The 24,370-nt window shown below is 41.8% G+C and overlaps 1 protein-coding gene across 5 annotated transcripts in view; it reads left to right on the top strand.

Annotated features, from left to right (window-relative positions):
• CTNNAL1 (catenin alpha like 1) overlaps positions 1 to 24,370 on the top strand; it is a 125,559-nt gene that overhangs the window by 8,853 nt on the left and 92,336 nt on the right. For 2 of the 5 annotated variants that reach the window (XM_075062657.1, XM_075062661.1), the window contains exons 2-3: positions 10,182 to 10,371; positions 20,683 to 20,873. In XM_075062657.1, the coding sequence (XP_074918758.1) occupies positions 10,338 to 10,371; positions 20,683 to 20,873 (225 nt within the window). In that variant the 5' untranslated portion in view covers positions 10,182 to 10,337. Of the gene's footprint in view, positions 1 to 10,181; positions 10,372 to 20,682; positions 20,874 to 24,370 lie in introns of those variants that run through there. The other 3 variants (XM_075062658.1, XM_075062660.1, XM_075062659.1) reach the window with 3 other exon arrangements.

Here is a 24,370-nt window from a genome sequence, read left to right as displayed (position 1 = left end):
CGGGATAGAAAGAATTATAAATGGGACACTCATGGAGGAAGGGGATGGGTGCTGAGGACTCCAAGCTATCCTCGAGGTCCCTGCCAGTCTCGAAAAGCATTTGGCATTCTTTGGGCTGACTCCCAATGCTTGAAGGGTCAAAAACATTTTCCCGGGTTAATTATCAGGGATACAAAAAAGCAAAATGGGCTCCATGGGTGCCATGATGGAGCATCTGCCAGAGCAATCCAGGGAAATAAGGGCCGCGAAAATGATTGATCTGCTGTTGCTTCACGGAGGAAGGATTGAGTGACGACATTTACCCAGAATCACCCGCGACACTGTTCATGCATTGGGATCTCAACTCAGAATTCCAATGGGTGGGGGAGACTGTGGGAACTATGGGATAGCTACAGGATAGCTACCCACAGTGCATCGCTCCGGAAATTGATGCTGGCCTTGGTACATGGACGCACACCGCTGAATTAATGTGCTTAGTGTGGCCACGTGTACTTGACTTTATACAATCTGTTTTACAAAACCGGTTTATGTAAAATCAGAATAATCCCGTAGTGTAGACATACCCTAAGAGGTGAAAACATTATCTGTTAGCTATATGTGTATCCTCTGTCACTTGTAATGAACACACACAACTAAATTATAACCATTTCACTTTTTATTAGCACCTCTATTTGATGTCTCTATAAATCTTGAGTTTAGTACGCAATAAAAATCCCTTACCCTACTTAATTAGAATTTCTTTAATTAAGTCTCCAGTTCTTGAAAACTTAAAATTTTATTTGGCCTTGATTTGGGAGATGGCACTTACCTTAGAATCCATCTAGGAGAAAGTAACCCTATCTTCAATTTTGTGTTTCTCTAAAACAAAAGGGGGGATGTGTCTGACTATCCGTATAATCACTTTCTCCTTCCTGAGGTTTCAAGAAGGGAAAAAGATGCTTGACTAAAATTCTTCCCTCGATCATTTGTTTTTGTCCATCACACAGCTGTGCTTTCTAAAGTAACAGGATATTGGAAGCAGATTTAATCTGTTCCTGCAGAACTTTTCTTCTTCTAATGATGCTATTCTACATTTGGTATAATTGTGATTCTATTCATTATTTACTCTGGAAATTATATTTTGTTTACTGCTTAGTAATATTTCAATGTCAGCCTTCTCCAGCTCTGTTCTTTTTCTGTCATGATTTTCATAACCAATCCAGGATTCGGTGGTACCCAGTATTATCACAAATAGCCCTTCTAGTTTTTACACCTCAACAGAATTCACTGTATCTGATGCTAAGATGTATTTAATTATATACATTACACCCACATAAAATATTTCCAACTTTAGTGTTTTATTTTTGTTTGTTCTGTATTTTGATTTGTGGTTCAATTTAGCTGACATTGAGATGTCTTAACATTGACAACTGCTGTGTTTTGTTATTTCCCTTCAACACACACAGCCTCCTCCCCCACAAAAAACCAAACAAACTTCACCAAACATTGTTCCAACTTCGGTAAACTAGACCCATCATAGTAAGTACCCCAGCCTGGCCCCAAACAAATGAGGATTGTATTTTCCTATCCCACTACTTTAATCTCCAACAACTGGGGAGATATTACTCCTCTGCATTGTAGAAAAAAATTCTCCTTCCCACCTTGACTGCTGTTTAAGCATTTTACAGTTGGAATGAGCTAGGAGGGATTTAACTGTATGTTTTAGAGACATTCCTTCCTTCCATTTTCCCTCATACCAAAGAGCCTGTCCTCATGACAGAACATCTCTTAAAGTAATAAACTACTTATTGTAATCCCATATTACAAATTTTATGTATTTAAAATGCTTCACTTACCTTCCACACACAATTGCAGATGAACATTTCCCCCTGACTCATATTCCATGGCTAACTTCTAGAATGACAACACACTTCCACAACTAGGAAACCAGTCTTTATAGACTCTAATTCTCTTCACAGTGTACTGAATAAGAAACTCATCAGCACTGAATAAGAAACCCAATAGTGGTAACAAAATTGAAATTGTATCCCATACTATTGTGAACGACATTGCTGCCAACCCCAATAAAAGTATTTTTCAAATAGTTTGAAAAACACACTTGTGACTTCTTCCCCCCCTCATTGCCCCCGATCGGCATGCATTTGTAGTAGCGTTTAAGTTATTAGTGGAATTAGAATAAGGTGAATATATAATTATTTGGAGTGAAATGTGGGATTCCTTTCATTCTCAGACTTGTAATTAATTCTGTATCCTATTCAGGATTATCCTGAATATAGTTATGTTTGTATTCATATGTAAAATGCCTTGGGATACAAAATTAAAGCCAAGCATATAAATCCAATTTGTACTGTATCTACGAGAAGTCACTAATGTTCTCTCTCACATCTTTATTTACGACTACTTGCGTCTCAAAATAGACATGTTGGAAAATAGTGCCGAAACATATTTAGTTATCTAAGCAAATATATGCTGGCCTGTGCTTTAGGGTATTCAGGTGCTTCATAAGTCCGGCAATTTAATAGAAAAAAGTTTTCAGCATGGTTTTGAGTTCAGTTTATCTCAGACACTTTCACCTCCGTATTAAGACATTGAATATAATCAAATCTCATGCCCCAGGGCTTCAGCTGGTCACTTGCAGGCTGAAGGGTCAGTAAGGATTCTTCCGTCCCTCCTCCCCCCGGCCGCACAATTGGCCAGATACTGAGGTATCTTTTTCCCTTCCTCTGAAGCATCAGAGATTGACCACTGCTGTAGCTGGAATGCTGGACAGAGTGGACCACTGCTCTGGGGTGGTGTAGTGAATCCTCTTTCTCAGATAGGGGGGTGGCATGTCTTGCTTACATACTGATTACCAGATTTGGGGTTGTGAAAGAATTTTCCCTCAGGTCAGATTGGCAGGGACCTTGTGTTTTTAGACTTCCTTTGCAGCCTAGGGTGTGGCTTGCCTGCTAGGATCATCTGGCCGTATCCCACTGTAATGTGCCACTCATCTCTTGAGCCCCTCCTAGCAGCTGGGTGTGGTACTGCAGTCCATTTCTTTTCCCTGGTGCCCCCTGTAGACTGCCAGCTGACATTGGCAGGTATTCAGTGACTTAGCCCTCTGTCCAAGTCTTAAAGCCCAAATGAACACCTTCTGGGGTAGGAAAGAGTCTAGCAAATAAAATTGTCTTTGCCTTCACTAGGGTCTTCTGCCTTGGCTCTCTGGGCCCTATAAATTCAGCCCTTTTTTTCAGGCTCCCAAACAAGCAGTGCCCCTCTTGGGGATTTATGCCACTTTACCTGGGACCAGTGCGGGAACGTGATCCAACCCAGGGACCCTATACATAGCAGCCATGTACTGCTTACTTCAGTCCTCTGCTGCTGTTTCCCTGGGCCTCTTCCTACCAGGCTCTTTTATCACTAGCCCCATCCCAGGGCCAGTGTCCTCTGGTTCTTCTCCCTCTGCAATCCCAGTGTGAGTTCAGCCAGCCTTAAACTCTAGCTACTTGTCTGACTCATTTGGACAGGATGGGAGTACCTTCTTTTCTTCTCTGGTCCTAGCCAGGAACTGACCTGCTAAGACCCTGCAGCGCCTTTTATCTGAACCTGTTGGACTCTGATGGGCTGTTGCTAGTTCTTCTAGCCCTTGAAGCACCAGGTCTCTCTAGCTTCCAATATAGAGTTGCCAACTTTCTAATTCCAGAAAACTGAATAACCTTGCCCCGCCTGAGGCTCCGCCTCTGCTCACTCATCCCTGCTCTCTCCCATCCTCGCTCACATACTCGTTTTCACTGCAAGGCCCAAACAGGCATATTTATTGTTTTGACAGATGTATTATGCTGAGTTCAGGTTTTATTTGTTACAGGACCCTAGAGCTGGCAGCAAAATAGTAAAAAAGGGTAATTTAAAAAAAAATGAATTTTACAAAGGTTTTCATGATTCTTTCCCATCCCTCTTCCCATTTTTCGTAACCAGCTCCATGTGTTTTGTTCACTAAAGTTATTGTAATTTTATGTGTGGAATTAGGACCACACATTATCACAGCTCAATGGGTCCATTAAAGGCCCACTCCTGATGCCCAAATACGAATCCATAGAGCACAACCACAGAAATGCACACCTGCCCAGATACCTATATAAATAAATCTGTAGAAACTGACTCCCACACCTACATGCAGACACATTCATCTAGCATGCACTGACACATATACTTACACATTATTTATTATTACAATTGTTGTTTAGTGCCTAGAGACCCCAACTAAGATCAGGGCTCCAGGACATACACTAGAAAGAGAGTGTCTGCCACAAAGAGTTCATAATGTAGCGAGACAAAAGTGGGGAGAAATGTATAATACATTGGCTCTTCTGCAATTGCCAGTCAACAACATTCACTTTTCAAGAAATAATGCATTTCTTTAGAGTTCCCTTCTTTTTTAAAAACTTGTTATGAAATGAATACACACATTTTATGTCATTGGTTTTTTGTGTGCAAGCCAGCAAAAGAAGTAAGTCAGAGTTAGACTGCAAATTTTATTCACACAGGTATACACACATGTGGGAGTACATGAACCTCACTACACAGTCTCTTTACACACACAGAATGCATGCATGCACACGCTTGCCTACACAGAAATAAGTTTTCCGACATTTTTCCAGGGGCTGCCTAATTCACCCAGCCAGGAAGGGAGGAGGGTAGGCTGGAGGGCAAAAATGAGGGCAGAGGAGGAGAGAGTCTAGGGAGGGAAAGAGGCCAAGGACAAGAGCAGGGTGGAGGCGAGAAGGGGGCAGTGAAGGAGAGGGGAGAAGGTGTGTGTGTGTGGGGGGGGGGGGAGGCAGAAGGCTACAGGTGCATGAGGATGTGGGAGCCATAGGGGTATATAGGGATATAATAGGAATGCAGCAGTGTATGGAGGTGAATGATGAGTGTGTGAGGGCAGGGGTGGGGGGTGAGGGTGGATTTGGGATGGGGAGGGATGCAGAGTTGGATGTGCAGGGGCTGGGATGGGGAGGGATGCAATGACAGGGGGATTGGACAGGGAGGAATGCAGTGAGGGGATGGGGGTGCAGCCCCATTCCCAGCACTCTGAGATAGGGATACACGTACCTCCAACTCCTGGGTGCTGGCGATGGGGCAATAGACTATGGTTCGCCGCAAGGCATGTGCTGCAGCTTGAGCCTAGCCATGTATGGAGAAGAGGGCCGGCCAGGCAACAGTGGGAGAGGCGCGTGCCATGTGACCCCTCTCAACAGCTGCCTGCTGAGGGCTCGAGTGGTGCTAGCTCTTCCCCTCCCCTGATCTACTCAAAGGGAGCTGCACCTCAGGTTGGGGGCGGGGAAGCATGCAGACCGCTCTCCTGGCAGCCCCTAAGGCTAGGAGCTGGACACACCGCGTGCTTCATGACCCAGGAGCCGTGTGGTTTGCGGTGTGGTGGCTAGTAGGGAGCATGTCAGCCCCCCTGTGGTGCCGCGCGAACCGGACATTTAACAGTCAGTCAGTGGTGCTGACCGGAGCTGCCAGCATCCCTTTTGGACCAAAACCGGGCACCTGATCACCATATTCCAAGATGGCTGCTCCAGCGAGGCCTCTCTAGGCAGGTCTGCAGGGCCCAGTTTTGCTGCTCTTCTTCCACTTTGCTGCTTCTTGAGGCTGGTTGTAGTAGAGCAACAGGGCCTCCAGCAGGGGCCATGAAGGCCTGGTACACTCTGCCACACCCACCGTATCAATTCCCTGCTGTCACAGGTTCCTTTGGACATTTGGTGGCACCGTGGTCTTTCCTGCCATGTGCACATGATATGCAACAGTTTAGTCCCTGGAGGACTGAAATACTTTAGTTAGATTAAAGTCACTGGAGTCAATATAGGTGAAATTTAATGACTTTTGCTATACAAGAGGATAGACTAGATGAGCTCATGATCCTCCTGGCTTTACTCCATGAAATGTATGGAAAAATCTATTTGTTTTATAATTTGCCAATAAAATAGGGTGACAACACATAAATAATAAAAATGGAAAGTTTCTAGAATACGTTGTAATTTGCATCTGTCCAGTTTATCTGAGACTGAATACCTTCTCCCTCCTCCCTGTTAACCATTGACATGTATATCAAGTTGATTGTTGTTCACAAAATGTGAACCTCACCAAAAATCAGTTTACTTCTAGTATCTAACTTGCATTTTAGTCTGTGGCTCTGTTTTGAATTAACCAATTTGTCATCTGCATTTAAAAAAAAAATTTTAGAATCTGTATGCTTTTATTAGTGATTCTAATGATACAAAATCCAGTTGCTTCTGTAGATACAAGGAGCACGACTCCCAGGATATAGTTGTTGTGCCTTGCCGGTGGGATTTCAGCCTGCTGTACCTGTTTCCATTGTGGCAATCCCTATATGCTCCAAAAGAGAACTAGGTCCACAGGGAACTTGATTCAGATCACTCTGAGCTAGCCATAATATCCAAGCCTGGTGAATCTGGTTTAGGGTGATCAGACGTCCTGATAAAATCGGGACAGTCCTGATTTTGAAGAGTTTGTCCCACGTCCCGACCAGAGTATGGTTGGGACGCCATTTGTCCTGATATTATGTTTCCTGGTCTTCGGCGGCAGTTCGGCGGGAAGTCCTTCCGTCACGGATGGCCTTCAGTGGTATTTCAGCAGTGGGTGCTTCTGTCTTTGGTGGCAAGGCTTATTACCCGCTGCTGAAATACCACTGAAGACAGTCTGCGACTGAAGGGCTCTCCGCTAAATTGCTGCCGAACTCCTGGACAGTGAGTGTAAAAACAAACAAAAAAAATCACGCCACCCTCCCCCTTCCCCGTGGCTGTCCCAATATTTTCCCCTTAACATGTGGTCACCCTAATCTGGGTGTGGAACTTCAGTTCTGGCTTCTTGTGACAAAAGATCTCCTAACACAGATCCCTATCACCTGTGACAATATACACCTCTACCTCAATATAACGCGACCCGATATAACACGAATTCGGATATAATGCGGTAAAGCAGTGCTCCAGGAGGGCGGGGCTGTGCACTCCGGTGGATCAAAGCAAGTTCGATATAACGCGGTTTCACCTATAACACAGATTTTTTTGGCTTCCTAGGACAGTGTTTATACTGAGATAGAGGTGTATCTAATTTCAGGTATAGGGCATGGCTATTTGGAGTGCAAACTTCAGAAATAAAGGCCTTTGCACAAGGTCATTTCAAGGTTGTTCTCTTGGAATTATTCTACTTTGGTGCAGCATTCAAAGGTTTGGGAACATGTCAGTTCTTGGTGTGATGTTCACTATATAGTTTATACCCTTCCTGATATTCTGGAACTTCTTCAGGGTATGCCTCATTGGGATGAATGCCAGCTCACTGATTTGTCCAATTACCAATAACTCTGACCTCAAAGGCCCACTTAGATAATTTGGTGTTGGGGGCATGTTCTGGTTATATGTAGGTTCTGTGGGGAATCTGAGGCTGGTTTTCAGTTCATCTGCGCACCCCCATGAGAACTGAACTCAGCTCTGAATGCTGCCACCAAATCACCATTCAAGCCATTATGAAGAATTCTCTGGATTTTATTACTTAAGGTCCTGGTATTACTTGCAGCAAGTTCATCTAAGTGAACTGGTAAGCTTAAAGTCATTTTCTTGAAGGGATGGAAGTGATTCATTTGGATGGAAATTAGGATTAAAAATGCACAAAAACATAATTCTAATATTGTTCATTAGTTAAAACTAAAGGTGCTGGATACATAAAGTGTATCATGTTTTTATTTAAAACTCATTTATTTAACAAAGGAAGTATTATCTTAGTGAATTGAACTTATTGTTTCTGGTCATGTCCTTCAAGATTTTACAGCACGTAGAGCTCACACCTAGTGTTTATTCATAGAAAGAGGAAAAGAAGCTCACCTGATTTTTTTGTCTGATTGGTTTCTTAACGTTGAACTAGTTGGATAAACTGAAATGAAGATATCATCTGCAGGTGCAGAGAAAGATACTGCTGTCAAAAGTTAGTTTAGCACTTAGTCTGATTCCAAGTGCTTAGCCAGTGACTTGTACCAGTTCAGTTTTTTGACTTTTTTAAAAAAGGCTTTAACATTGGTTGTCATAATTTCAAATTTAATTTTAAATTGATTTAGTTTTGAAAAGAAACATATATTTAAAGTTTAAAAAAATCTTAATTTGATTTTTCTGTAATCAAATCTATTTTTATCCATGCTTGTGCTCAAGACATTGCTGTGTTTTTTGCGAAAGGCTTCCTGTTTTGTTCCATTTGAACCAAAATGTAACTGTCCCTCTTTGTCTTAATCCCAAGGAACAGTAAGGAATGTTTGAACGTGATCACTCTTAAGAGTCATCTCTGTCTCAGAAGCTCAGATGCTTTTCATTCTGCATCAAGGCTCTAAGAAAGGACAAACAGCACCCAAGTCTACCTTGTATAATTGGATAACACATCCTCTCATGGTGATGTATTTCAGTAAGAAGTGTCAGAAGCATTCAAGTCTGTCTTTATGGAATTATTGGATTTATCATGGGAAGAGTGCATACGTAGCTCTGCTGGCAATTTGTAAAGCAACCACTGCATCATGTCACATTTTTCAAATACTGTATTAGAGTCAATGTATAGCTTCAGTAGATGCAGCATTAAGGGGGATAATACTGCAGGCCACTGTGGGTTGCTAGTGCCTCCATTAGGGGTCTGGAATATGCTTTGGAAGGTCTCAAGTGTCAGGATTAGCATCGGTGATCAAAAAGAAAACAGGAAATTTTCCTTGTTTGATTACTTTCTTCAGGACATACGTGTCAGTTCACACTCTACTCTTGTCAGGCTAACATCACTTCATATAGTTTTGTCTAAGATTAATTTTTTTTAACTTTAAAAGTTAGCAATTTGTCATAGAACTGTTCATAGAGATGTTAGCTGAGCTTATTGAGGGATGGCCTCACCAGAAAGGTTTTTATGTACTGTCTCCATTTGCTGAAAGTATCTGAACTGGCAGAAGATCTTGAAAGAATATTATTCAGACAAAGAAAATTTTCTGTTAAGATTCTCCTGTTCAGTTTCAATATAGTATTCTGACTGAAATTTCGGTGGAACTGTGAAATGAATGGAGCTGCGTAGGACTTTGACTGGAATATTTAAGTTGTTAATAAATATTTAATACAAGCATGTGTTCACTTACTTTATGCTCCTGCAAAAGTTAGTTTGCTGCAATGCAGTTAGTTCTGTTGTCTGGGGAAGTGGAGAGGGAAAGAAGGGTGTGATAGCAGGGAGAAGGTGAGAAAGCATAAGTCCTTCTGTTACTGGAGGGAAGGTTTGGCAGCCAGAAGGATTTGTTTTTGCTGGATTGGAGTAGGATGGGAGCATCCCCTTGCACAGACCCCACACACCCAAAAGTATTTTCTTATAGCTGGGCAATGTCCTGCAGTTAGATTTGTGTTTTTTACAATAAGTAGAGGTGGTTTGTAGGTTTCTTAATCCCTCTTTCCTTTGTTTTCTTTTCACTATTGTAGTGAAATAAGACCTATTTTGATGCAAGGCTAATGGGTCCAAAATTGAGCCTGATCTAAGAGTAGCTTTTAAAAAATGTATATCAGGTCTTGTGAGAGGTGGGGAAAGTTCCTCAAAATGTAATTTAGCTCCAGTATTGATTACACAAATAATTTCGCTGGGTAAATTGCCAATATCAAGATTTTGATTGAGTACATGCACATCTCTGCAAATGGCCTTTTTCTGTTTGTGAGATATAGCCGTAGATTAAAATACACAAGTTCTGGATAGACAGTCAGAATGGAAAGATGGCAGGACTTATGAATGTGTTGGCAAACCAAAACAATGCTGGTCGGTCTAGAATTATACAACAGCTTCAACAGGGACACTGTAAGTATTATTGGCCTGTCAAGTGACTTAGAATGGTTTATTTTTAGCACACCAGCTCCCATTACTACATGAGAAGTTTAAAAATAAGTCAATCTTTAATCTTTTATGAGAATAGAGTGTGAGTTCAGAAGTGAAGAGGGAAGACCAAACTACTTTTTTAATATTCAGTTTTGAATTTGTTTCCAGTTAACAAATGACTCCATGTGACTCTCAATAGTGTGTTGGCTAATAAAATTGAAGGTCTAGCCCCAGGTGTATTTCAAAATTTGCTTGTAATTTTCAAGTTAAAATGTTAACTAACTTGCCATCCTAACAATTAATTTTTTTTGTTATAGATAACTACTCTTATTAACCATAAGGATAAACCAAAGTGGTCAGACAAGACGCTGCAAGCAATTCAGCGGGTGGGCCAAGCAGTTAACCTAGCAGTTGGAAGATTTGTTACCGTAGGAGAAGCCATAGCCAATGAAAATCGAGAATTGAAAGAGGAAATGAGTATTGCTTGCATTGAGGCAAAGCGAGCAGGTATGTGATTGTTTAAGAAGCCTGCTGTTTATGTTGCTGTGCTACACCTGACTTTGAAAACAAACAGAATCTACTGCTTTCATCTATTGCAGCCATTAAACATGATTTTTGGAGTTGTTAAAGACGTTTTTAGTGATGGCCCTTGCCTGCATTCAATACCTGATCGGTACCAGTGCGCTCTCACTCCATCTGCTGTTCAATCTTCCACCATTATGTCTAAAGTTGGCCGATGATGACATTCTTGTCGTGCTTTATTGTGTGGATCACTTTGCCACAAGAAGTCTCCCTTTTCCCTTTTGTAATTAAAAAAACAAAACAAAAACAACAATCCCCCCCCCCCCCACAACAAACAAAGTTGTTTTTAAAAGTACTTTCAGGATGACCAATGCTGAATCTACGTATTTTTCCTATTCCTTGCAGTAATTTTCCCTATTTCAAAATTGGAGCACCTGTGTTTGTAGTTTTTGATGAAGAAATCTTTAAATTAAAGAAATATAAATCAGTGAATTAAATTACTGTTTATTTTAAAGAAACCTAATTGATTGATATCTGGTTGAATCTTCACAAAACTAACTTGAAAACATGTGCTGTTGCAATTTGTAATACATTTTAATATAAAATCACACTGTAAATACTGTTTTTAAATTCTTATTTTAAAGGCCCCATTTGTAGGGTATTTTTTATTTTAGTTTTACAAAGCCCACTGTAAGCAAAGAACAAAACCACAAGAAAATGTTAAACTTGTCCTTTTTTATAACTTTTGTCATCTAACCAAAGGAGCAAAATTTGTTACTGTAAATTACTTCAGTGTTAACAGTGAAATGTTGTGTAGAGCTTCAAAACCTTAAGAAAATCCAAATATGTGAAAACCATTTAATGCAACATGAAGCATTACTCCAATCAGTGATTTAAAAAAAAAAATGCAGTCAGTTAACACTGCTTTGTTGTCATTGACATTCACTTTCAAGATCTTCAGAATTAAAATACTTGAAGCAAGCTAAACTTGAAAGCACTGTTTATTTCTATGCCATATAGTCTTTGAGTAATTGTCCATATGGATTCCACTCCTTGTGCTCTTGCTTCCTGATGTGCACATAATTACTGGCCAAAAGAATACAGTGTCCATTGGGGCTATGAAGGACAGAACAGGCGCAGCAGGCCATCGGTTCCTGTTAGTTAGTTTTGGTTAATTAGGTTAGTCACCCACTGGTGCAAAAAAAAAAAAAATTTTTTTTCTTAGATAAATGTTTAGGATAGAGCACCTATGCCTTGTTATAGGTGGCTAGCATCATGACACAAGCAAAAACAATAGATTTGAGGCCTGTCTCTCAGAGAGAGCTTTGATGCCTGTTAACAACAGGCACTCTGATGTCTGCTCTGCCTTGGAGAAGTACACATTCTGTTGCAATGTTCTATTTGTTGCTCTTTGTCCAAGTTCACTCAGAGCAAGGAAAGCCTGCCTGAAACTATTTCCCAAAAGATTGATGCAAGCTGCCTCAGACTACTGAGAGGAAGGCTATAGCCATGCCTCAGCCATCCAATCATTCCTTCACTGTTTAATGTCCTTGGGAGGCTGGATTCCGCCCTGATATCCTGAGCCATGTTTTATCAAGGGCCCCATTCATCTGCTATTACATCAGCACTGGTATCTTCAGACAGACAGGAGCACTTCTCCAGAGATGAGCCAAGGCTTGGGTCATCCGTGTCCAGCAAGTTGAGACAGCAGATCATCAGACTCATGATTTGTCTTAAGAGCATTCTTCTGAGTGCCTGAACCCTCAGAAGGCTCGTTCCAGTTATCCAGTACCAACCTCAAAGACAGCATATGCGGTACTTGCTAAATCAGTGGACTGTGCTGCCCTTGGTTCCAACATCTCAGCATTGACCCTGTAAAAGAGTGCCTTAGTACTTGGTATTCCCAGTACCTTTCACCTTCATGCAGATAATGTCTGGTATACCTGTTGCCGTGGAACCAACAATCTTAGCACCTAAACTGTACGTCATGCCACATGACTTATCAGTGATCTGAGTACCAGAGTCCTTTCTCTCTTTGAGAGATTGAGGGTGGTGATATCCAAACCATCAGCTTTAGAGTTACTGGTACATCAGATTAAGGAGGTATCCTTGGCACCCACCTCCCCATACTGAGACAGACCCCCTTGGGGGAAGTATACCCTTCTGGTGGGCGTAGCATGAACTCATCTCCAACCTGTCCATTTTCCCTTTCCTGGGTAGCACATTGGAAGTCAGGGAGGGATTCTAAAGAGGAGTCCATGAAAGGTAGAAGAAAGAGACCTTGGGGACATAGGAATCCTCCTCCTTGGGTGCCCTCGTGTGTCTCCCGCTTCAGTATTCCTACCTTTACCATCCATGGTCCTATTGAACAACCTGTGGTTTGCAGCCATATTTCAGAAAGCTTGCATCATCCACTTTCTCTAGGGCTAGATCAGCTGCTCCAAATAGGTAAATCAGATCATCTCAAACAAGACTGCCGCGAGTGCATTTCAGATAATAGAGAATCAAGAGGAGGATAGTGAAGGAACAGCATCAGCTGCAAAGTGAAGAACTGCTGCTTTCTCCTCATCTTCCCCAGATGAAGACGTGAAACTACCTTTGCCTGCCTCATTAGATGAATTCAAGGTATTCCAGGACTTCATGAAGCACATGGCAGAGACCTTGGATGTACCTCTGGAGGTAATTCAAGAGAAATGAGACACACTCTAGGACATCCTACATGTTGGGGCTAATGGAACTTGCAAAAAAAAAAAAATGCAATTAACTGACAGGTGGTACAAGGTATCTGAAAGGGGTCTAAATATTTTGGTTACATATACCACCAGGTTCAGGAGAAGCCAAAACAGGGACATCCTAATTCTACACCAGGAGAGAAGGACCTAAAGAAATTGGACATCTTCAGTCACAAGTTGTGCACATCAGTTGGCCACTCTCATTTGGAGCTATCAGGCTCTCCTCTCCAAATATGACTTTAACATATTATACACAAACTCCCTGTAGGCTAATTCCCTAAGGAACACCAAGAAGAGATGAAGTCTGTCATGGATGAGGGCTCATTGCCTTCCTGCAATTGACAGCAGGATGGAATGAGCTGTGATACAATGACATACTATGGCCTCTGCATTAGTTATCATGGCTGCTGTCCTTGGCAACCCAGTGAGGTCTAGGGAACAATCGAGGACCTGCTGTTCGAAGGCAACAAACTTTTAAATTTAGTTATGGATGAAGCCGTCACTCCTTGAAAGACTCCAGGATGATTGTGTGCTTTTGGGGCCGCCTTGTCTCTCACATATTGCTCCAGAGTGGCTACTTGACAGATGCCTTTCATATTCCCTGGACACTGGGACTAACGTATGCTTTCCCACCAAGCCCCATGTGGAAACTGAGCAAGATGCAGGGTGGATGATTGATAACCCCTAGCTGAGCCAAGCAGTTCTGGTATTAAGTTCTGATGAAACTTTCAGTGCAGTATTCTACCAGTCCTGACTGACAGTCTCACAGAACAGCAGTCAGATCCTACACCTAGGTACAGCTTTGTTGCATCTGACAGACTGGATGCTGGCTGGATGTCATCCACCAAAAGAAGCTGTTCACCTGAGTTTCCAGAATATTCTGCTCTCCAAAGCAGGATATCTTCAACTAGACTGACTTACTGAGCTTAATGGAATTGATTTTCTATTGGGGCATCTAAGCACAAAGAATCCGAACTCCATGCCCATGGGGTACATGCACACAAAGAATGGAATCTGTGTGGATAATACATCTCAAAGAACCACAGTTACTGTAAAGTAAGTAACCATTCTTTCACCGGGCCAAATGATGAAAATAGTCATTAAACACAGCAGAAGAAGCCATTGCAGTTTACAGTTGACATACTGCTTTCATGATTGCATCTGTTTTCTCTTGGGATATTTTACCTGAGACATTAACTAATGTTTTTCAGTATTTAATTAGAGAGCATAACTTTCTGGAATGGAGAAATATTGTTGGCAGAAACACACTTCCAGCAGAAACCTGTATAATGTTTTCTCTGTGTGGATGCTGGTGATTGTGGAGATTCATCATCTGTTAGAAAATTATATGGTGTTGCAGCCTGATCACACTGTTTTTTATTCACTCATTTTTTTACGTTACATAATTGCAATTCAGTAAAAAGATTTTTCAGGCTTCTTCCAGTTTTCAGTGGCTTTAGCGATTGAACATGAATTGTTCTGTACAAAATCAAGTACCACTGCAACTGGCATTAATAATATTCAGAGCAATTCCCTAGCACAACTTGTTACGTTAATATTTGTTACTTTCTGGCAAAGTCAGTATTCGGCTGCACTCCTCAGACTTTGTGAACTCATATGTTTATGTTTCAGTCTACTTGAGGCATGACAAATATACAGACATTTTGCTGTTAATATTTGGCAAACTGCAAAGTAGTTGATGCAAAATAATTTTAATTGGAAGCAGGGTCTTTGGTATTCTTTCCTTTCAAGCCTTTTGACTGTAAATTTAGAATGTGTATAGAACTGTATGTAGCTATTAGCTCCACTATGTTTTACAAAGATGGCACCTATATTCGTTGACACTTTTGACACTATTCTGAATGATTGTAATCAAATAGACATGTAAATTGCTCTTCCTATAGCAGTTACTGTATCATACACAATAGTTTGTGTTACTCCATATATCTATACTCGTATATATGCAGTAACTGGATAGTTTGTGAAAATATTTCTGTCCAGATCCTTCAGAAAGGCTTCAGCACCTAAATAGTTCTGAGTTCAATGGGACTACTCACATTCTTAAAGTTAATTGTGTAAATTTCTACAGGATTGGGCTGAAGTCTTCTTGGCTTGAAACACTTCATCCGTAAAGTGCCCAGCCACCGTAAATCTGTATGGTGAACTATAGCCTGAGTGAAGCATTTCAGTTTGCTTGAATACTGGATTTTAGTATATCAGAAGGTGGAACTGGTTGCAGATAAAATATAGGCTATTTGTAGAGCCCTTCCCGGATACACAAGTATGATACGAGTATGTGCAAGGGACAGCTGCTGGTGAGCCTGGTGCCTGCCCCTCACGGCAAGGCTGGGGGTGGCACAGCAATACTGGAGGAGCTGCTGGGGCTGGGCACTGGCTTCTGTGAGTGGCAGCCTGACACGCAGTGGTGAAAACAGCTACATTTGCTGTCCCGGTTGCTGGCCATGGCCCTGCTGGTCTTGCTCATTGTCACCAGAGCCCTGCAGTTCTGTGGATATCCACTTTATATCTGCAGATATAAATTGTGTAGCCACACAGGGCTCTAGCTATTTGCTTATCAATTTTGTGTTTGAGTTTTGTTTTGAGAACACCACCAGGATGTCAACGAGGTCCTGGGGCTTCTCTCTTTTTGCATAAATGAACATTTTAAGTATGAAGCTCATTAGTGTAAAAAAAAAAAAAAACAACCCTGACAAATCTGAAGTTTTTCTAACAATTAAACTAGTTTAAAAACAAAGGTACGAGCACCTACTGCAGCAATTTGACTGTAAATTGGAATAAAGTAAAGAACTAAGACAATACAAATACAAAACCTTATTTAAATACAGTTTAAAAGTTTTTTTTATCCATCTGATCTTACTATTTATTTCTGTTTTTATTCTCTTGCACTGTGCTTAAGGTGCTTTTGGTAAGCTATTAAGGCTAAACTATATAAATAAAAAAATTGGGAGTGAGTTATTCTTGATTGTTTGAATAAATTGATATGAAGTTGCGTTTTTGTGTAGGTAAAAGCATGGCTGTAGAGTTGGTATGAGGGGGTTTGAAGACCTGGATAGTGTTTTGGATGTTTTTTTTTTATTCTACTTGCATTTTTGGGGGTGTATGGTTTTATTGTTTATTGCTCCAACATTAACACTAATTTGACTACAGGATTTTGTAGCCAGTGACTTGATTTCTGTGTACAACATGCAAAAAAATACTTTTTTAACTTCTAGTGTACATAAATTCAAAAAGGGAGGAGGGAGAGTGAAAACACTTTTGAATCATGATAGGTTAGGTCTAACCAGCCTGGCTTTTGCACTCTGTTAGAATTTTTTGTCAATAAACAAGTGAAAAAGTTGGTACACAGTGAGGTGGTAAATTTGTAGGTAACACACAAGTCTGATTAGTCAAGACTAGGAAAAACTGACAAGCCTTAAGAACAACCTTACAAAGCTACATGAATAGGCAGCATCATGGCAGATTAAATCCAATGTTGACAAATGTACAGTAATGCTGGTTGAAAAAAGTAATTTTAACTACTCGTGCATACTTGGTGGTACTAAGAGAGGTCAATGAAAACCTCAAAGTTGTTCCATTCTATTTCATTCTTGATACACAATGTTTTCAGTATTTTCTATCAGTCACAGGGTAAAAAGAATGAAGCACAGTCTCACCAAAAATATATAGCAGAAAAAGCGAAATATGGTTCAGAGGGAGGTAGAGAATGATCAGTGACATGGAGACACTGGAGCTGTTTAGGTTTGAAGAGCAAATGAATCGAATGGGACATGATGAATGATATAGAGACGGTAGATGGAGATGTCCTCTTTTTTGCCTCTTCTCTCCCGCCTCCCCTCCCCAAATAATACAAGGAGATAATGAAATTTAAAAAAGAATAACTTTAAATTGAGAAATATTTTCACACAATGCATAGTTAGTCTGTGGGACTCATTGCCTGAAAATACCGTTGAGGCAAAAAAATTAACAAGATTCAGAAAAGTTTGGATGTCTGTATGGATAACAAGAATAACAGGATTAAAATGAAAAACCCAAGAGTTTTGGAAGAGAGAGAAACCCTCGTGCTTCAAGACATAAGCAGGCCTAACGGATCATATTAGGGGAAAACTTACTCTACAGGTTATTCTGTAACTGCTTACTGTAGGGTTCTTGCAACTTTTTTCTGAAGCATCTGATATTGGCCACTGATACACAACGTGTAGGACTAAATGGGCCGCTTGTATGATCCATAATGACAATTGCTGTTACTATATTTTGTCATAGTTGTTAAAATATCAATTATTGAGTTTCTTTTGAGTCAAAACAGAGCTTGTTTTGCCTTTGAGTGAAAATTGAATATGAAAGGTAATTGTTTTTTTACAACTACTTGCTTTGATGTTCAGTTTAAAAGGCTACCCATACTTTCTCCCATAAAGTACTGAAGCACTATTTACACATGTATACACAGTATATACAATTCTGTCTTACTTAAGGTAAGATGTCAGGTTATTTAAGCCAAGCAGTAGAGATGGGGGCAGGAGGGAAGCGGAGGGTAGAGGGATGGGTGTGGGCTGGGATCTGGCAACAAAGCAGTGACTATGAGAGTACTTTTGAGCTTGGAGCCAGGAGGTGAAGCTACTGGACTATGATCCAGCTAGCCAGGCAATGCCCCTTTGGGGCTGGGATAGTAGAAGGGCAGGAAGGAGGCTCCAGGTAGTAGAAGGGACCAAGGAGACTGCAGATAGCAACCCTGGGAAGATGCAGGGAGGCCACGATGTGGCAGAAGCGGGCAACTGGAGGCGGGCTGGGGAGGGAAAGAGGCCAGTTGAGGCGCTGGGAGGAGGAGGGAGTTGGCCCTGAAGGACAGGGGGTGGGGAGGACACGAGGCTGGGGGGCTCCTTGGACCAGTTGGGGGCAGCAGCACAAGGCTGGGGTGGGGGATTCTGGAGGGGCTGTGCTTGGTGCCCTGACACAACCAGATTCTGTAGGAACTGGTAAGGCACTTACCAGCTGCGTTGCTTGATAGGGCAGAACCCATGAGTTGTGGCTCTATGGCCCGGCCAGCCCTGCTGTCTCCACAAAAACTGGGTGATACACAAGACAAGGTGAAGAGTTTGAATTAGGGCCCCAACAGCACTGCCCTCTGATTAGGCTGCAGAGTGAGCATGTGCCACCCCATTGCTCCCTGATTGGAGGGGCAGAGTGCAGAGGAGACACATCAGCCAGGCTTCTGCAGGACTCCCAGCACAGCGCCTGTGCAGCTTCCAGGGTCTGTGGAGACTCTCTCTCCCCCATCTCCCTTCCCTTCCCTTCCCTTCCCCCAGGAACATTGCCGCTCGCAGCCCTGAATGTTCCTTTGTGCCCCACAGTTTGAAAACTGGGCATTGGTCCTGTTTGCTCTTGATGATCAGTTGGCAAGAACAAACGGAACAAATGCCTAGTTTTGCCAAAAAAGTTGGGACCTCTGGGACAGGGCTTAAAAAGGGGACCGTCTTTGCCAAAATGGGACACATGGTCACCTAGAGATGGTGGATTTTGAGATTGGGTGTGAGAGCATTAGGTGTTTCATCTTTTTGTTTTGTGCTTGGTATTGGGCTGTTACATTTGCTCTTAAAGCATTTAAAGCATGTGAGCAATGTAGTAAATGATTGGTACTTAAAGCTGTTTTCTCAAGGTTAGTAAAAACTTGATCCAATTTTTTTCAGACATGTTCTAGGAAACTTCTGTTTTACTGATATAGACCAGGATCAGGCAAACTTTTTGGCATGAGGGCCGCATCAGGTTTCGGAAATTGTATGGAGGGCTGGTTAGGGGCAGGGGTTGTGGCCCGGTCCCTACACCCTATCTGCTCCCCGTCCCCCCAGGACTCCTGCCCCATTTAACGCCCCTGTCCCCTGATCGCCCCCAGAACCCCCGCCCCTGACTGCCCCCTGCCACCTCATCCAACCCCTCCTCTCATTCCTGATGGCCCCCCCAGGACCCCTGCCCCATCCAACCCCTCCTCTCATTCCTGATGGCCCCCTCTGGACCCCTGCCCCATCCAACCACCCTATCTCTCTGTCCCCTGACTGTCCTGGGAACCCCTGCCCCTGAGTGCCCCCCGCTGGCCCATCCAACCCCCCTGCGCCCATTCTTGACTGGCCTCCCCCAGGACCTCTGCCCCATCCAACCATCCCTCCTCCCTGTCCCCTGACTGCCTCTGGAACTCCTGCCCCCTGCCAGCCCATCCAACCCCCCCCCTCCTTCCTGATTGCCCCATCCAACCATCCCTCCTCCCTGTCCCCTGACTGCCTCTGGAACTCCTGCCCCCTGCCAGCCCATCCAACCCCCCCCCTCCTTCCTGATTGCCCCATCCAACCATCCCTCCTCCCTGTCCCCTGACTGCCTCCGGAATCCCTGCTCCTTGCTGCCCCCATCCAACCTCTCTTCTCATTCTCAGTTGTCCCTCCCTGGATCCCTGCCCCCATTCAACCCCCCTGTTCCCCACCCTCTGACTGCCCCAACCCCTGAACTCTTCTACCCTCTATCCAACCCCTCCACTCCCTGCCCTGTTACCACATTGCCTGGAGCACTGCCTGTTACTGCACTGTCAGGCTCTGCAGCTGTGCTGCCCCAGAAGCTTGCAGCCCTGCCACCCGGAGCATTGTGCTAGCATCGGAGCGAGCTGATGCTGCAGGGGAGGGGGAACAGCGGGAGTGGGGCTGAGGTCTAGCCTCCCAGGCCAGGAGCTCAGGGGCAGCCTGCGGGCCGTAGTTTGCCCACCTCTGATATAGACACTTTAGATTTCATAATAACATGTTTATAGTACATTATTGGAGCACTGGTGTTGCATTGTTACAGCGATAAAAACAAACCTTATTCTCTTAGCTCTTGGAGAAAGTTGCTGTAAATAAATACAGTGTTGTAATAGTGAAATTTTACATTATTCAATTTTTAAAAAATAATTTTCGTTTCTTTTCTCTATTCTTCCTTTCTGTCTATGACTCTGTATCTTTCTAAAACCTATGCACAGTAGTGTCATTACAGTGCTTCCCCAGTAGCCTAACAAATACAAAACTATTTTATTGGATATTTAAAATTCCTATTGGGGGCTGCTTATTCTTACACTTGAGAATTTTTAAAACAAAATGAAATCTACAAATCAGTTAGCTTGTGAGAATACTAGCCAGGACTTGACAGAATAAATGCTGGTTGGACTATGGGTTCTTCTGTTTTGTTCCAGTGCTTGCATGAACTTAATTTTTACTATTAAAAAGAAAAAAAGTAGGAGAGCAATAGTAACTTTTTTATTTTTTTCTGAAGCAAAATTAAATCTACAAGCTCTTGAAGACAAAACCAAAATTTTGGTCATATTTGAGGGAGAGAAGGAGCAAATATCAAGCAGTTGAGAGCTGAAGTGAGTAGGCAGAATCATCTATAGTTAGTAATAGGATACAAGACAAAAGGGAGCAAGCAATATCAGCAAGGCAGGTGCCACTTATCCCTTTTAATTTAGGCATCTTTTATGTTCTCAGCTTTTTTCTGTTTTAAAAGCAAAAAGTTACTTATTTATCTTTGGTTTTTTTAGGTGAAACAATTGCACAACTTACAGATGTAGCTAACTTGGATCATCCAGAATCTGATGGCCGGATAACAACAATTTTTACAGACAAAACAGGAGTAGTAAAAGCTGCAAGATTGCTGCTTTCTTCAGTGACAAAGGTTCTGGTACTGGCAGACAGAATAGTTATTAAACAAATTTTAGCTTCCAGAAACAAGGTATTTAAGTGTCTCTTCTTATTTCTGAAACTGTATGTGCTGGAGATGTGAGAGAATTTGGTACTAAATGAAGTAATACTTTGCATTACACTTAATATTAAAGAACTATGTTTTTTCCCTCCTTAGTTCAACTATATATATTTTAAGAGAAGAAACTGTGAAACTTGTTTAAAAAAAAAAAAGTCTATTTAGATTCTTTATTTCAGGAAATACTGAATCAAGAGACTTTAGGTCACATTTGCTATTATCTTGTCTTACATACTTCGCTTTATATTCTCTTGTCTGTCAATATGGCTACATTTGTTTAATCTATTAGTGGCACTTCTTGGGTGGGGGAGAAGTAAAACAAAATAGTTAAATACTGCTGCAAGATATCTTATCCAGTGTGTGAAGAGTGGTTATTATTGGGCAAGTGTCTAAAGTTATTTTGGTGACATTGAGCATTGTGCCAAAAGACTTGAGGTGCTATTTTGTGAGGAGGAAGATGAGGTGGTGTGTTAGTGTTAATTTACTTTGGCACAGAAAAAAATTGGCGCTTATATTTTCTGTTGGGTGCAAAGGATGGCAGTTGGTAAAATGGCCAATGAAAATCTCTCTTCTGTTAGATGCAGCAGGACATTTTTAAACATGTTTCCACCAACTGTCAGCAGCAAGGCAAAGAGCACATTCCCAACATGTCACAAGTAAAGAGCTAAGGAGGATCCATAAGCTGCGGCTGGCTGGATGAATGGAGAGGAATGCTAATAAGAGAGTCCATATCTGTTTTTTAGATTGAAATAAATATTTTATGAGACACAAGGTAGGTGAGGTGATATCTTCTATTGGGTCAACAGAAATTGGTCCAATAAAAGCTTTCAGATTTCACAGAGCTCTTCCTCAGGTCTGAAAAAATGTGGCCAGAATGTCTCAGCTAAATACAAGGTGGGTGGGATTGTTAAGCATAAGGGGTTCACACATGTTGTAGACCACCCCTTCAAATAAAGTGGGCAGTTAAGCTCCCAGGCTTGTCTTTTGAAGGTGTTGTGCAGGTTTCCTTTGAGGACAAGGACTGAAAGGTCAGCTATGGAGTGATCAAGTGTGAAAAGTGTTTGCCCATGGATAATAGGGTGTTCTTGTCTTATTTTTCTGTGGTCTGTGTGTAGTGATTGTGTGGCTTCAACCACATAGTTGTTGTTTGGGGTCTTTAGTGCATTGGATGAAGTATGCCACATGTTACAGGCATGTGTAGGACCATTTAGTTGGGAATTGGTCCTGCTTTGAGCAGGGGGTTGGACTGGTTGACCTCCTGAGGTCACTTCCAACCCTGATATTCTATGATCAATGGCGCTTGAGGGTGTGTTGGGAGTAGGGAGTATTGATCATTGTAGCAGTGGAGATATGACTCCAGATGCAGGTTTTGCATCCTTGTTTGTGCCAGAGTCTGAAACTGCTTTGAGCTGTGATACCTTAGTAGGTGGGGAACTTGTTTTGGTTGAGGGTCACGAGGTTGGGGGGCTGTTTGGCAGTCAGAAGAGGGAGTTTGGGAAACTTTTTTTGCAGGTTGTCGTCCCTCTGGGTTGTAATTGTTTGATACCTAAGCCCCTTAGTTTAACTTTAAACTGTGTTTTACCAAAAAATTCTCAGGTTTTACAAAAAGTATTTATTCATTTTTTTCTGATTTTTTTCACCTTACTTTTATATCTTTCAACTATATTAAAAATAACTTGTTTTATTAGGAAAATACAGTATGTTGCATGAGATATGTATTATGATAATACATTAGTCTGTGTGTGTATATGCAAAGCTGCCTGTTAAAGTAAGGCTATGTATTAGTTTAGAAGATACACACAATAAACACAGGCACGCATGCAAGCTCTGAAGTGTGTACACATTTAAATGTACTGATGAATCTCATGCCCACCACATAAACATTTTGAACTGTTAGCAGACAATGGTTTAAAGATTTAACACACTAAAATGGGAAGAAAATGAAAATCTGTATGAGAATAAGTTTCGGAACACAAGGAAGTATTTGGAAGTTTTAAAAATACAAAAACAAGAGAAAAGTATGAAGTTGAGTTTATGCGCTGCAAATGTGTGGCCCAGTTATTTAATGTAAATATTTATAGGCTAATAGTTTTAAATCTACAACAGTAAACTAGTTATTCAAATGAAAAGTTTTATTTGGGGATAAGAGATGGCATTATTTTAGTTTTGCAAGAAACCACATTGATGAATGGAATTCAAAGCCTTAATCTACTGAATACTCTCTTTTCTTGTCTTTCCATCCACCAAAATAAACCTCAGTATTTACCCAGAAAAATTAATAGTTTTTTTGCACTGATTTTCACTTGTTTTTGCTGTTGTGGTAATAAACTGATAAATTTCCAGGAAAAATTAAATTAAATAAAAACTGAAAACGAAGGGCCCTAATAATACCTCATTTGTGTTTTAGTGTGGGGTGGTAGGTCACAAGTAGAGAGATGTGGTCAGTGGTTCCCCCGTTCCCTGCTGTATTGAGGCTGGCTCTTCTGGGGTATTTGGGTGGCCTATTCCACAATGTGATCTGTTTCCCTCATTGAGTGTCCTTCTCTGGTGAAGGTGGGTTTAAGTGTGTATCTCAGACTTTCTCTTCAGAGCAAAGTTCTGTGGTATGTGAGTGCTTGGCTATAAACAGATTTCTTGGTGTTACTGGGGTGGTTGCTGGACCTGTGGAGGTAACTGTGGTTATTCATGGGGTTTTTGTATATGGTTGTCTGTAGGTTCCATTGTTGAAGCTGATTGTGGTGTCCAGGAAGTTGATTCTGATGGGAGTGTTCTTGAAAGAGTTTGGTGGATGTGGGTGGAGGTTGTAAAAGTTGTGCAAATGTGAGGAAGATTAGGTTATCTTTCCAGAGGATGAAAATATCAACAGTTTATCTCAGGTATATCATTGGCTTTGGGGTGCATTTTTCTAGAAATTCTCCCTTGAGGTGGCCCATGAAGAGGCTGGCATATTAGGGAGCTATGCTAGTACCCATGGCTGTTTTCATGGTTTGGGATGTTTGGTGTATAGGGAGGTAACCTCCATTTTGGCAAGGATGGTGTTCTGGGGGAGGTGGTTGTTGTTGTAGAGTTTCGGAAGGAAGTTGCTAGTGTCTTGGTGGAAACTGCCCCTTTGTGCGGTGGGTGGTTTGAGGCTGGCTTCTGAGTCCTGATATTCCTTTGTAAGAGTGCTGTGGCCAGATATGATGGGTCTCCCTGGGTCTTTCCTTGTTTACATCTCATCCCCCATGAACCTTCTACATGATTCCCAGGGTATATAAAGTTTTTTTCTTGAAGTTGTTTGGGGAAGATTTGATGGTATCTTTAAATTCCTGTGTGAATAGTGGTGTGGGGTCATATCTGAGTTCTTTATAGTTGGTGGTGTTGGAGAGTTGTCTGTTAGCCTCATTAATGTAGACTTCATGATTAAGGACTATGATGGTGTCCTGTTTGTCATCTGTTCTTATCACTATATGGTGACTGGATTTCAGGGA

Source organism: Chelonoidis abingdonii, chromosome 2 (genome assembly GCF_003597395.2).
Source record: "Chelonoidis abingdonii isolate Lonesome George chromosome 2, CheloAbing_2.0, whole genome shotgun sequence".
Taxonomy (NCBI): Eukaryota; Metazoa; Chordata; order Testudines; family Testudinidae; genus Chelonoidis; species Chelonoidis abingdonii.
The sequence above is the reverse complement of the archived record's forward strand: the minus strand, read 5'-3'. Positions and strand labels throughout refer to the sequence as shown.